The sequence below is a fragment of the Orycteropus afer genome, unplaced genomic scaffold, assembly GCF_000298275.1.
Source record: "Orycteropus afer afer isolate SDZICR_OR568_19922 unplaced genomic scaffold, OryAfe1.0 scaffold00579, whole genome shotgun sequence".
NCBI lineage: Eukaryota > Metazoa > Chordata > Mammalia > Tubulidentata > Orycteropodidae > Orycteropus > Orycteropus afer.
This window is the reverse complement of record NW_006922166.1, coordinates 284599-298874: the sequence shown is the minus strand read 5'-3', so window position 1 is coordinate 298874 and position 14276 is coordinate 284599. Positions and strand designations below refer to the sequence as shown.

The following is a 14276-nucleotide window of genomic DNA, read 5'->3' as shown; positions in this document are numbered from 1 at the left end:
ACATCATATATTTATTTATATATTGTATTGTATTTATATATTTGTATTTGTAGGAATACATATAAATATTGACTCCATAATGAACTGAAGTAACGTGTGCAAATATGTTATAGTCTGAGGTTTAACCAAAAGTATATATAAATCACAGTAAAATATTCCCTTAGAGGATTGATTAGTAAAAAATGTACATGGAACTTATTTATGCCATGCGCACGCGTGTGCGCGCGCACACACACACACATCCTTTTCATTTCTTTTTATTTTATTCTTATATACAATTCCAAAAAGATAATTCATATGTTGATTAAATCTTTTTCTAAGTCAGTCATCAGAGCAGCGTGAAGCAGCAAACCTTTTCAATGAAGCAGACTTTGTTCTGAATCCCACCTCTGTCAATTTGATCATAATATATCTTGGAAAAGTTAATGAATCCCGTGAATCTTGGGTTTTTCATTCATAAAATAGGGATTTTGGGGAGGAATAAATAACATACATAATGCTCTGATATATTGTACACTCAAAATCAAACCAGGGTTTGGGGACATCAAGCTCAATTGGCATAACATACTACACAAAACATTGTTCCACATCCTATTTTGGTGAGTAGTGACTGGGATCTTTAAAGCTTGCAAGCGGCCATCTAGATGCAACAATGGGTCTCTCCTTGTCCAGAGAAAAAACAAATGAAGAAAACCAAAGACAATGGAAACAATGAGTCCAAGCAACTAGTACGCCATGGGATCCTCAGCCTATACGACTATGAGACCAGAAGAACTAGATGGTACCCAGCTACCACTATGGCTCCTAGCTGCCCTTCAGGCCTGGAATTGAACCTACTCCTATGGCTTCCAGCCAAATGAAAGACAGGCATATAAGGAATACTTACTTACATTAGGTAGATAAACTCCTCAGAGGGAACAATCATGGTTGAAAGAAGGGCTGTCTATGCACAGAAAGACAGCTCAGGGGGCAGGAATGCATGGAGGGGTGGACACAGGGAAGAGGTAACTATGGGGAGGAAAGCTGTTGCATTGGGGTAAATTGTAGTCAATGTCCTGAGACAATGTTGTATGTGAACTGCTGTATGGAAAGTGAATTTTCTCTGTAAAATTTCACCCAAATCACAAAAAAAAAAAAAAAAAAAAAATTTCCATCAAGTTGATTCTGACTCATAGCAACTTGTTCTGGTTACCTAGTGCTGTTCTGACAAGAAATATATACCACAGGTGGGATGGCCTTAACAAACAGGAGTTTATTCTCTCACAATTTAGAGACTTTAAGTCTAAGTTCAAAGTGCCAGGCTCTAGGGGCTGCCTGAAAACCCCTCAACCTTGGGGTCCAGCTCCGCCTCCTGCTCAGATGGCCACTGGCTGCTGAGGCTGAGAAGCCCCAAGGTTGACAAGGAAAAAGGCACAGTCCCGATGTTACCAAACCACACGGCAGGGCATTAACTTAAGTCCACTGTAAGTCCCAAGGTCGGCAGAGCATAGCAGGCTGCTGAGCAACGACACTGCTACATGCAGGGTCCAAGCGTGCCAAAGGTTAGAGACCATTCTCAAAGCTTCTCCTTATATACAGGAAGCAAACCAGATCCCAAAGGCAGCTACTTAGCTGCTTGTGGTACATCCCACCATGGAATTGATTGCCAGTCTCATCATGGGGAATAATTACCACCAGCTGCCCAGCCACTCAACAAGGCCCAGCCAAGTTGACACACAAACATAACTACCAGACAACCCTACAGGGACAGAGTAGAACTGCCCCATAGGGTTTCCAAGGATGTGAATCTTCATGGAATCAGACTGCTTCATCTTTTCCCCATAGAGCAGCTGGTGGGTTTGAACCAACAACCTTTTAGTTAGCAGCCCAATGCTTTATTCACAGCACTACCAGGGCTTCTTCTGATATCATATGCCCATCTAACTCTCTGGATGTGATTCTAATTTATCTGAATACATTTGGGTCCATCAATCTCACCTTTTCAAATGGGCCTAAAGAACTATAATTTGGGTTTTTGTTGTTAGTGGCTATCAAGTAGATCATGATTCATGGTGACGCCCCCTCCCCCCCATGTACTACAGAGTAGAACTGCTCCCTATGATTTTCTTGGCTTCTTGGCTGTAACCTTAATAGAAAGGAGCTCTTGTGGCACAGTGAATAAGGCATTTGGCTGCTAACCAGAAGGTTGGCAGTTTAAATACACAAGCTGCTCCGCAGAAGGAACATGGGGCAACCTATTTCCATAAAGATTTACAGCCTCGGAAACCCAATGGGTCTCTATGAGTTGGAATTGACTCCACAGCAGTGATTTTTTTTTTTTTTTAACCTTAATAAAAGGAGATGCCAATACCTTTTCAAATGGTAATGCTGAGTGGGTTCAAACTACCAACTTTAAGTTAGCAGTTCAGTGCAAACAGTCTCTGTCACTTAGGACCTTCATAAATTGGGTTATTTGTTCCTAATTGTGATTTCTTTAAAAAATCCAGGAGATGGATGGCAATTCTTATTAACAATGAGCTCTTATTGTCAGGAATCTTACTAACTGCTATAGAAATAACATTCATAATAATGCTTGACAGGTTTTTCTATTATTTTATACATAAGAAAATTAAGTGTTAAAGTTAAATAACTTGTTCAAGGCCACATAAGTAGGGAGCAGTAATGCCAGATTTAGATTCAAGTGTTCTGTCTCCCGAACCACTGATTTTAACAATTTCTTTAATAAATGTATTAAAAACAAAAACACAAAGTCAACACTTGTTATATTCTCTGTATTGCTGTTGTTGTTGTTACGTGCTGTCAAGTCAGACCCAACTCACAGCGACCCCTCCTTGGGTTTCTGAGGCAGTATCACTATGGATGTAGATTGCCCCATCTTCCTTCCGAGGAGCGGTTGGTGGGTTTGAACTGCCAGCCTTCTGGTTAGCAGTCATGTGCCTTAGGCACTATGCTATTCTCTGTATAGAGCATTATTTTACTCAGCATAAAAATAACTCATATTAATGAGTAATAAGCACTATAAATTCCTCAACAATCCCACAAGGTAGGTACTTTTATGCCACTTTTTTCACAGAAGTGGATCCACAGTTGGTAGGGTAAGAAACTTTCCCAAGACAGACCTCTGATTGTGGTGTCAGGATTGACACCGAGGCAGAATGATAAGAAAGCCTTTGATTTTAAACAATAGATTATGCTGTGAAGCTTTTCAAGCAAACAAGAACTAAAGTTGTAAGAGACATAATTCTTACGAGAATGAAAAACATTTCAAATCACTATATAAAATACAACCATTCAACCGCAATGACCTTCTGAGTAATAGCTAAAACAAGATGGCAATGTTCCTGAATTAAACATACCAAACCAAAACCAAACTCACTGCCATTGAGTTGGAATCGACTCATAGTGACCCCTCCTTGGGTTTCCGAGGTGGTATCACTACAGTAGCAGATTCAACATACGAGTCATATATTTTCCTTCATTTATTTACTCTGTTTCTCAATTAAATTACATTTGTGAACATGTAATGCTCAGGATTTACTAGTGATGGATTCTAAAATGGATTCCTTAAATATGAGAATATGAAAAATTATGTATTAATAAGGGAGAGGCAAGAGGAGGTATTTTTTTCCCTCTCTTGCCCTCTTTTCTTCTTCTAAGATGTCGGAGACTGAATGGGAAACTCACTATCCATTTAAAAGATAGAATGAGGCTGTTCTGTAGCCAAATATATCTAGGAACTATTGACATTGGAAAATTAAAATTAAAGTTTTATTTGTTTCAAGACTTCTAAAAAACAAACAAACAAACAAACAAAAAAACAACTCCTTACTGCTGTAGGAAGTAGATTGCCCAATTCTCCTCCCGAGGGGTGTCTGGTGGGTTTGAACTGCAAGCCTTCTGGTTAGCAGTCAAATGCCTTAGGTACTAGGCTACCAGAGCTCCCTCAAGACAGAAGAAATGTCAGTATATGATTATGCACTGTCAGTCCATAAGGGAAGAATATATTATGAATTATTTCCCAAAAATATTAAACCAAGGATCACTTTAAATAGCATAGTGTCTCAGGCCCTTGACTGCTAACCAGAAGGCTGGCAGTTCAAACCCACCAGCCATTCCTCAGAAGGAAGGTTGGGCAATCCTACTTCTGTAGTGATACTGCCTCGGAAACCCAAGGAGGGGTCGCTATGAGTCAGGGCCGACTCGATGGCACACAACAACAACAGCATTTCCTAGATACCAGTGTTCTATGGTGCACTGTTTGGGATCCCTATTCTAAAATAACATATCTTTCCTCAGACATCTATAGATTAATCCTCAACAAAATAGCAAAGATGGCTCTCTTTCCCCTCTTTCAAAGAAATCATCAGCCTTTTCTTCCTCAACACTGGAACTTGATGGACACAAATTAAAGTTTATTCAAGAAAACATAAAATGATTCACCTTACACCTACAGGGAGGAAAAAAAAAGAACAAACTTGTAATTCCACAAAAGAAAAAATCTTCAATCCCAGGTAACATTTGAATCTTATTAAGCATAGGAAAAAAAGAGTTACAAATTCTACAAAAACCCTTCCAATTCAAAAAAAAAAAAAAAGGCATTTTTTGGGAGATACTTCTGTACTTGTGCAATGAGGCCAGCATTACTTTGATGTCAAAGCCAGATAAAAATTAAAAACTGAAATTAATAAACTATCTATCAATATGCCTCATAAATAGAGATGCAAATATTTCTTACTACTTGTACTCAACATCTTACTGGAAGTTCTTCTATTCAGTGCAATAAGGTAAGAAAACTTTATAAATGGTGCTGAGATTGAAAAGGATGATGTGAAGTTTTCTTTATTCATAGATGACATGATAGTCTATGTAATAATATAATGGAATCTAAAAAAAAAAGCTACCATTAGAATAAGTAACATTACCAAGTATCAATCATTCAAGATCAATATACAAAAACTAGACATATTGCTTGCTGAAAGTGAGGAGGACTTGAAGCACTTACGAAAACCAAAGACTATAGCCTTCACTATGTACTACACCTGAGTATAAAGAAAACAACTGGACCAATCAGCAACATGATGATAGATGCAAAAAAAGATTAAAGTTGTCAAGGATCTCATTTTCTTATTTTGGACTTGGTACCACAGCTTGCTAAAGTCAGTGGACTGGTATGGAAATAAATACTCACCACTTCCTTCATTATTTCAAAAGAAAATGTTCTAAATTTAAAACCATGACACTTCAAACAAATTTCTGGAATACTATCCTTTTGTGTCCTAGAACTCCCAAAGCTCAACTCTGGAAGATGAAGTGGCAGTACTGAGATAGTCATGCTATAGCAGCACTGTGTTAGCAAAGAAACCACCACAGTGATAAGTTAAATGATGACCAAAGAATTGGCACAAGATGCAAAGCAGCTGCTAAAAATCTTGATTGCTGAGATCTAGAAATCTATCAATACATACTTTCTCATCACTAGATATAATCATCTTTGTTAGAAAACAAATATTATAACATGAGATTTAAACAGGACATCATTTTATCGAAATAGCTTTATTTTTTGCTTTGCTTCATTAATGAGGTGTACCATAAGCATCATTGTACTTTAGAGAAAGAAAAATAAAGAAAATTAACTACTGCACATTCCATAGCCTCATAGTTGTTAATAGGCCTATTAATATTTAAATATTTCTAAGCTATAAACTGAGAGCATCTAATGTTATATACTAAAATATAGTCATAATGCTTTAAAACATATTATGGTAAGTAGAGAAAGGTAATAAAACATCCTGTCATATGAGACAATAGGAATATTCTATAAAACAAAAAAAAATTGCTTCTATAACTAAACCTATATTTAATAATTTTATTTCTAGGTAATTCAGAAAGGATAGTAAGAGAAAAGTCCTGAGACACTTTTTGTTTTTTAGGGTCAAGTTTATTTTCCATTATATGTGTTTCTTATAAGGTCTTACTCCTTGCTAAGGTTATAAGCTTCTTAAAAGCATAAAATATACGTATTTTATCTTTTATTCCTACCTCATTTTAAGCCAATACTATCTCAACATATTGCATTTAACAATGGTCCAAGAGAGTACAAACAAAGACAATGAAATGTAAAAGGATTTTTTTACAGACATGTGTAACACATTCCTTTAAGATATTTAATAAAATCTACTGGTTCTCAAGAAAGATGGCTCACAATTTAACAGTATTAAAGTCTGAACTACTTGACTGCTAACCAGAAGCCTGGCGGTTCAAACCCACCAACCACTCCTCGGAAGGAAGGTTGAGCAATCTACTTCCGTAGTGATAATGCCTTGGAAACCCAAGGAGGGGTCGCTACAAGTTGAGTCCGACTTGAAGGCAGGCACATAACAGCAATAAAGTCTGAACTATGATAAGTATCTCTTTACGTTAAAATAATTAAGCATTAAATAATTGGTTATCTCCATTATGATTTTCTTCTTTCCCCTGTTTTCAATCGAGTTAAGGCAATGATAATAAACACATGTACAGGATAATCTTGACATCTAGGAGAGCCAAAATCTTTGGGTTCTGTCCATTTCCTGCTTCCTTTTCAAGCAATAAGAATGTGCCCTGAATTGTTCGTATTTCACCACTCCATATGGATGGTAGCAGTAGGCAGAGCTTTAAAACCGTCAACATGTCAAAGGTACATGATTGTGACTATGCTCTCTCTGGTACTCTCTGGTACTGTTCAGTGAGGTATAAAAGGTCTGGAGCCTGCCTCATCAATGAACTCCTCCTCAGCCATACCTAGTACAAGAAAGCCACCCAGGTCCACTCCACTCTCACCGTTAAGATCCCAGTTTCAGCCTTTCACATCAACCAAAATACACTTGCTTGGACCAGAGTGGTAATGCCACAGTCTTGTTTTTGGACCTATGAAGAAGTATACAGCAAAAGGTTTTTCTGGGTTGTTTTTTTTTTTTTTTTGCTCTGAGTCATTAAGGTCTATCCCTTACAAAAAAGAAAAGTGAAGAGAAAAAATAAAATAAACCTTGTTGTCTAACCTAGCTCACTAGAGTTTTCTACTGGCGTTTGAGTCCAAGCCCCAACTTGAATTATGGCTGTCTTCCCTGTGCCCTGCCTAGTCACATACAATTTGCACATTTGAGGATTAAAGCAAAAAGTAATTATAATCTGTAAACATGGATATTCATCAATTTGTGAGTAATATTACTTAAAGGGCCTATCTTTTTTTGGGGGTAGGGGGTGGGATCTATGTCAAGCTTACAAGACTGAGGATCACTGCATCAGTAGCACATGTACATCTGACCACACAGAAGGATTCATATTGGTCTCCTAGCCAGCATCTACTCCATTATAGAACAGGTTTTATTATAAGGATATACTGGCTTTTCACATAATAAACGCTATCTTCTGCTTTTAAATGTATTTCTTTAGAGGAAAAAAAAAAATCATTTTTACCTATGGTCCTGCCTCCAGCACCCCCAGCCCAATAGTGATCCTGAATTTAACTAATACAAAGAATTAGATTTGGCCTTTGTCTTTGGTTCCTGAAAGACTGCCTTGAAATTTCTGGAACAATCAAGGTATCTTTGTTTCCTAAAACAGCCAGGCAGCATTTGTTGTTATTGCTGTCATGTGCCATCGAGTCGGACCCAACTCATAGCAACCCCTCCTTGGGTTTCTGAGGCAGTATCACTACGGAAGTAGATTGCCCAACCTTCCTTCCGAGGAGTGGCTGGTGGGTTTGAACCTCCAGCCTTCTGGTTAGCAGTCAAGTGCCTCAGGCACCACGCTACCAGAGCTCCTAGGCAGCACTTAAACAGGTGCAAATGAGTAAGAAACCCAAAGATCACTCTTGGAAAATAATCTCAGGATGGGAAGGGGCCAGGATGCAATCAAGCACACATATCCATTGATCCATTCAATCATGATTACAATATGTGCAATGAAGCCAATAAAGGCCCCCTGAGCACAGAAGTTGATGGGATCCTTGGATTAGCAAGAACATGAGCTTTTGGATGAGTGGGTCTTCACACAAGTTTGAAAATTCTATCCTTCAGACTGCCAAATAGGCCAATGCCAGCCCCTACTGACTCATTGCCCCTGGCATTTTTCAGCTTAAATAAGTAAGGAAACAAGAGAGAAAGCTTGCCTGCAAGAAAGTTTCACAGACCAATGGACCTGAAGATTAAAAAAAAAAAAAAAAAATGGTAGCATGAAGAGAAGCATTAGGCTTTGGTATAGAGACAGAGAGAAGAAAGACATTTTCCTACAGAAAACAATCTACTATAAAAATCTGGAGAAGCCTGCTCACAAAAACATGCTGAGTGCTTAAGGCCCTCACTCAATTATTTTGCTTTGGCATACCAAAAATATAGGAGCCAAATGGAAAGTAAATTTTAGTTTTAAATGTTCAGATAACAGATGTTAAGGGGACACACAGTATCCAAGGAGAGATGAGTCCTGTAGGTGCCACCATTCAAATGTTGTATTTTATTTAGGAAGAAAACACATATGTTTTTTTAAAAAGATTCAGTTTATATAATAAATATAAATCATAAACTTATATAAATTATAAACTGCTGCAGAGACATTTCATGAACATTGATGCCTCTGAAATCTCGGAAATACAGAAATAGGAAAGACTTAGAATAAGAGAGAATCCAACTAGAGTTGCTAATGGATTTCCAATTGCTATAAATAATTGCCAAACAACTTCCCAAAAAACTATGGAAAACAGAAAGGACGAGTCAGGATGCAGGTGTTCAAAAATGGAAACACAAGAACTGAGGTACTTAATGCAGTTTTAGTTACACTGGAGAAGACTTTGTGGAGAAAGTAAAAACTGAGATAGTTCACATTAGATAAAGAAAAGGAAAAAGAGAATTGTAGGTATAAGGGCATAATAAACAAAATATGCCAAATATAAGTAAAAATACGGTATATACTTAATACTGTGGAAGCTCTGGTGGCGTAGTGCCTAAGGCATTTGACTGTTAACTGGAAGGCTGACATTTCAAACCCACCGGTCACTTCTCAGAAGGAAGACTGGAAGGAAGGACAATCTACTTCTGTGGAGATACTGCTGGGAAACCCAAGGAAGAGCCGCTATGAGTCAAAATCTACTCAACGGCAGTGACCACTTAACCACCACCACCACACTCAATACTGTAAAAGCAACTGTGTTGCTGGACAGTAAAATGTCCAGAGACATGATTACAAAGGCAGGGGTCAGATCAAGGGGGGCTATATATGTCTTAATAATGAACTTGCCCTTGATCCTGTAAGTAACAGAGATTCAATAAAGCATTTTACACTGAGGAGTGGCATAGTCAGATTTTGGTTTAAGGTATATCAATCACACAGGCAACTCTGTAGATGATGGATTTGAGGGTTGTAAGTCTAAAGGAAAAGAGAGCAGAAAAATTATAAAATGCAAGGTTAAGGAGTTGCAGGCACATACAGAACATCATATATGCCAAATCCTTAAGAGGCAAAATGTGCAGGGCTTGGTAATTAATTGAAAATGGAGGAAAAAATCAAAACTGCCAACATAGGAAAGAAATTGATTTAAATGAGGCAGTGACGAATTCTGTTTGCGTTTTTTTAATTTGAGGTACTTTAGGACATCTAACAGATATACAACAAACTGTTGGATATATTGGTCTGAAACTCAGAAAAAAATAAATCTAGAGATGCACGTATACAATCTATCAGCACTTCAGTTATAATCATATAAGAGAGAATGTACAGTGAAAATAGCAATATAGAACAAAGAACACTAACGTTTAAAAAAAGAGAGAAGGAAGGAAGGGAAGAAGAAAGGAGAAAGATTAAAAAAAGAAGAAGAAGAAAAATCTAAGAGAAAGAAAAGGAGTGGTCAGAGGAATTTGTATAGAGTAACTAAGAGTGTTTAGTAATGGAAGCCAAGATGGAGAATTTAAAGGGAGAAATTATTATCAGGGTCAGATGCAAAAGACAGGCCCAGGAGATGAGAACAACAAAAAATGGTGTCGGATTTGACAATTCTAAAAGTCACTAATGATCTTACCAAGAACTGGTTCCTGGAGATGAAAGCAAACTGCTGTGGAAATGGAGGAGTGTCTGGGAAGTACAGAATTAGAGATAAGAGACACAACTACTCTTCAAGAGGTTCAGAAGAAGAGCAAAAAGAAATTGCACTGATTAAATAAGATACTGCATGTAAAAAGTCTAGCACAATACTGGCTTAAACTAGGATCTCAGAATTTCTTCTTTCTTCCTTTTTTTTTTTTTAATTTAAATTGAGAATAACAGAAGAAAAAAAAAGTGCTTGAAGAACCTCACATTTTAAGGAATTGTGCATTCATGATGGATACTCAGCCTGATTTACAGGTTCATCATTACTTTCAATAAAAAGTCACTATCAGTCCAATGAGGAAAAAGGACAACAGTAGTATGTGTACATAACATAACAGTATGTTGTTGTTGTTATTTGCCACTGAGTTGAATCGGACTCACGGTGCCTAAGTGTGCTCCATAGGATTTTCAGTGCCACAATCCTTTGGAAGCAGGTCACCAGGCCTTTGTTCCAAGGCATCTCTGGTGGGTTCAAACTGCTAATCTTTTGGCTAGCAGTCAAGTGCTTAACCATTTGTGCAACCCAATATATGTAGATACATATCATAATATATTTGGATATATTAAGTATATAATCTATGTCAACATATACATATATAATGAAGGTCCCTAGGTGATACAATGGTTTGCGCTGGACTACTAACCTAACGGTTGGCAGATTAAACCCACCATAGAAGAAAGGCCTGGAAATCTGCTTCCATAAAGATTACAACCAAGAAAATCCTATGGAGCATTTCTATTCCGTAGCGCATGGGGTCGCCATGTGGCAAAATCAATCTGACAGCAATAGGCCTGGTGTTTGTGTGCCTGTATGTTGTTAGTTGCCACAAGTCAATTCTGACTCATGGTGACCCCATGTATGAAGAATAGAACTGCTCCATAGGGTTTTCAAGGCTGTGACCTTTTGGAAACAGATCGCCAGGTCTGTTTCTCAAAGTGCCTCTGGATGAATTTGAACCATCACCCTTTCAGCTAATAAAAAAAAAAAAAGAAAAAAAAACTCACTGCCGTCAAGTCGGATCCGACTCATAGCCACCCCTCCTTGGGTTTCCGAGGCGGTATCACTACGGAAGTAGATTGCCCAACTTTCCTTCCAAGGAGTGGCTGGTGGGTTTGAATGGCCAGCCTTCTGGTTAGCAGTCAAATGCGTTAGGCACTATGCCACCAGAGCTCCCTAATGGAGTACTAAATGTTTGCATCACTGAGGGGCTCCACTATGCTTTTATGTGTGTATAAAACAAGTCAAAGTCAGTAAAAGGAAAAACAATGTAATTCAAATTCAAAAGAACTCTTCTCTGGCATTGAGGTACACCTCTCATTAATTTCTGTAACAAAGTGTATACTGCAGAGACTTATTCATCTTTGTGTCAAAAATGAATTAAACATAACTTTGAATAGTAATAAGTGCTATAATGTTGTCTCCCTTTTTAATTTACATGTGCAGTAGTCTTTATGATAGAGTATATAACTCTTCTAGCCAATCCAGAGACAAAAAGATTCAATTATTCCCCAGATCTATAAGCAGCTGCATATTCCCCTTATATATCAGAATTTCATTACTGCTGAAACAGATAAAAAAGACATCATACAGTAAAAGACCTTATGATCAATAATCAGCAAGTCCAAGGATCTGAAAGAAATGCATAAAAATACATTAAATATCATAATATATAGCCTCATTACTGCTAAGCAGAACACTGTCACCTTTTAAACAAAACAAAACAAAAAGCCTTCATTTTAATAAAACAAGGAGTAGAAACATCTGTAAAGCTCTATACAAAAATAATGAAAATACAGATTCATAATTAAAAATGTCCTATCAGTAAATGATTAGAATTGACATTATTCTTTAATAAAGCATGCTACTAAGTCTGTAGCCTGGTATTTATAGTAAGCATACATGGTTGTAAAATTTACATTCAAAAATTTCAGACATACATCTTAAATTTAGTAGAACAGACTTAGCAAAAGTCTTTAAAACTTTTTTCATAAGTCAGTCTATTTAGCAAAAACATTATTTCCTTGAAAAATTAAGTAAAAATGAGTATACAGTTAAATACCATTACTCCACATTGTCTTTTTTTTTTTTTTCTTTTTGCTCCCTTCTACGCTTGAAGTACAAGTCACTACATTACCAAAGGAACCATGAAGTATAGCAGTGAAAATAATACAGAACTGAGATCTATGTCTTTGGAAATATTTGACACATATTATGCCATTAAAACTACTTAAGATGTGTTGGCTTTTAATATGACAAAAAGTTTTAAAATGTAAGCTGTAACATCAGAGTAAGAAAAATATATTTTTCCTCCTTCTACTTAGTAAATTCTCACTTCAAATAAAATTCAAACATCAAGAAAATAAAACTTATTTTATTCCTGGAGTATTATATATAATCACTGAAGATCAGAATACTGATCCTGAAAGAGTGAAAAAATAAACTGTCATGTTAAAGATCACACAGCATAGTCAATTGCATATAATGGCATTATATCAAAGAGCAAATTGATAGTTATCCCAGGTATTATATGGTACTTCCCATTTAATCAAAGTCTATAAACTAATTTTTTAAACCACTCAGAATAAGCAATAATGGATTGTGTTGTGTGATAAAAGAATTTTAGAATGACAATGTGTGTTACACTGAAGGATGGAGTGGTAGAATAAGGATAATGTCTTTGTTTTCTCCCTCAAAACAGTTTTGCTGGCTTTGAGTAGTCAATACAAAGGAATGAAGGAGTTATCCCCAGGTCTGGACTGAGCACCCTGTTTGTACCAATCACTGTCTAGCTACCATTGCTCCTTTTGTGGCAGAGTTAGACCCTTACAAAGAAACGATTCTTCAGCTGAACAGCAACAACCTATAAGCAACATGTAATGGAAAACAAGATTTTTTTATTTCTTGAATGAAATTTAGTTCTTAGTAGTAATCAATGAAAATTTAACTAAGTAATCAGTGCTACTATGCATTGCATAACTGATAATACATTATAGATACAGAATGTACATAAAACATGTATATCCCCATACATTCAACTGTTGTCATTTTAAGATAGTGAGCTAAATGTCTGAAATAATGCAAGTATTGTTAAAATTTAAACTTTCATGCAAATAATACATGCCACATTAATTAGCAAAAGAAAAGACAGAAAATCTATTATGAAGCCAAATCTAGGCACTTCCCTTGGGTTTCTTTTCTTTTGCTACTGGGGTCAATAGAGAGCATTTGTTACACATTGCTACTGATGGGATGTTCTCAGGACAAGATCAGCCCAGGCTAAAGTTCATTTTGTAACTGAAGCCTTTCACTTCTCTCCATCATCACCATCACAACCCCCGCCCCCCAACACACGTTTCCAGCTTGCGTGCCTAGAAGTAGTACAGCTCCAGACTGAAGGAGCAACAAACCAAGCAGAAGAAACCAACAAGACATTCATCAGATCACCAAGTCTAACGACATTGAAGGTCCAGGAGCACTCTACCTCTCCGAAATGCTCAGGATTCCATTAAAGAAAATACGGGGGCGAGGACAGAGAGATGTCAGAGGGAAAAACCCAGAAAGTCCAGGTGAGGTTGAGTTGGGAGTCAGAGAGATGGTGAAGCAGAGTGACGCAGCGAGGGCGTTCACCTGTGGGGCCACTCTATCCAGCCCCGCCCCCAGGGACAGCAGCAGGATCACAGCCCGAAAACCCCCAAAGACATCAAGGAAACGCAAAGCTGGGCACCTCTGGCCTAGCCTGGGACTCACCATCCACGGTTTTCTTCTTGAAGAGGGACGCCATGGTCAGGGACCGCGCCCGAGTGGTCCGACTCGGCCCGGTCCGACCCGCAGCTGGGAAAGGGCAAGAGGCAAAGGACAGGCCCTTAGAAAGAACAGGCCCTTGGAGGTTTCGGGGTGGTGGAGCGGATGGGCAGGCAGACAGGGAAGGGTGCCCAGAAAACACCCGAGAAACTACCGCAGCAGCGTCGTCCAAGCTCAGGTGACCAGGAACTAAGACACTTTTTTGGAGAAGTCACTTCTCGGTGGCGCCTGCGCGCTGTGCGCATGCGCCTGCGCACTAGGACCTGTGAAGTCGCTGCCACTGCCCTCACCTCTGCTGCTGTCTGCTCTTTGGGCTCTCAGGGTCTCAGCGGGGCGACTCTGGGACATTAGGTATTGC

General features: G+C 38.0%; 1 protein-coding gene across 1 annotated transcript in view; it reads right to left on the bottom strand.

Moving 5' to 3' along the window:
- The window catches only part of CHMP2B (charged multivesicular body protein 2B), a 24844-nt gene extending 10946 nt beyond the window's left edge, over positions 1 to 13898 (bottom strand). The window contains exon 1 of the mRNA XM_007956178.2: positions 13865 to 13898. Within this exon, the coding sequence (XP_007954369.1) occupies positions 13865 to 13898 (34 nt within the window). The remainder of the gene's footprint in view (positions 1 to 13864) is intronic.
- Between the last annotated feature and the right edge of the window lie 378 nt (positions 13899 to 14276).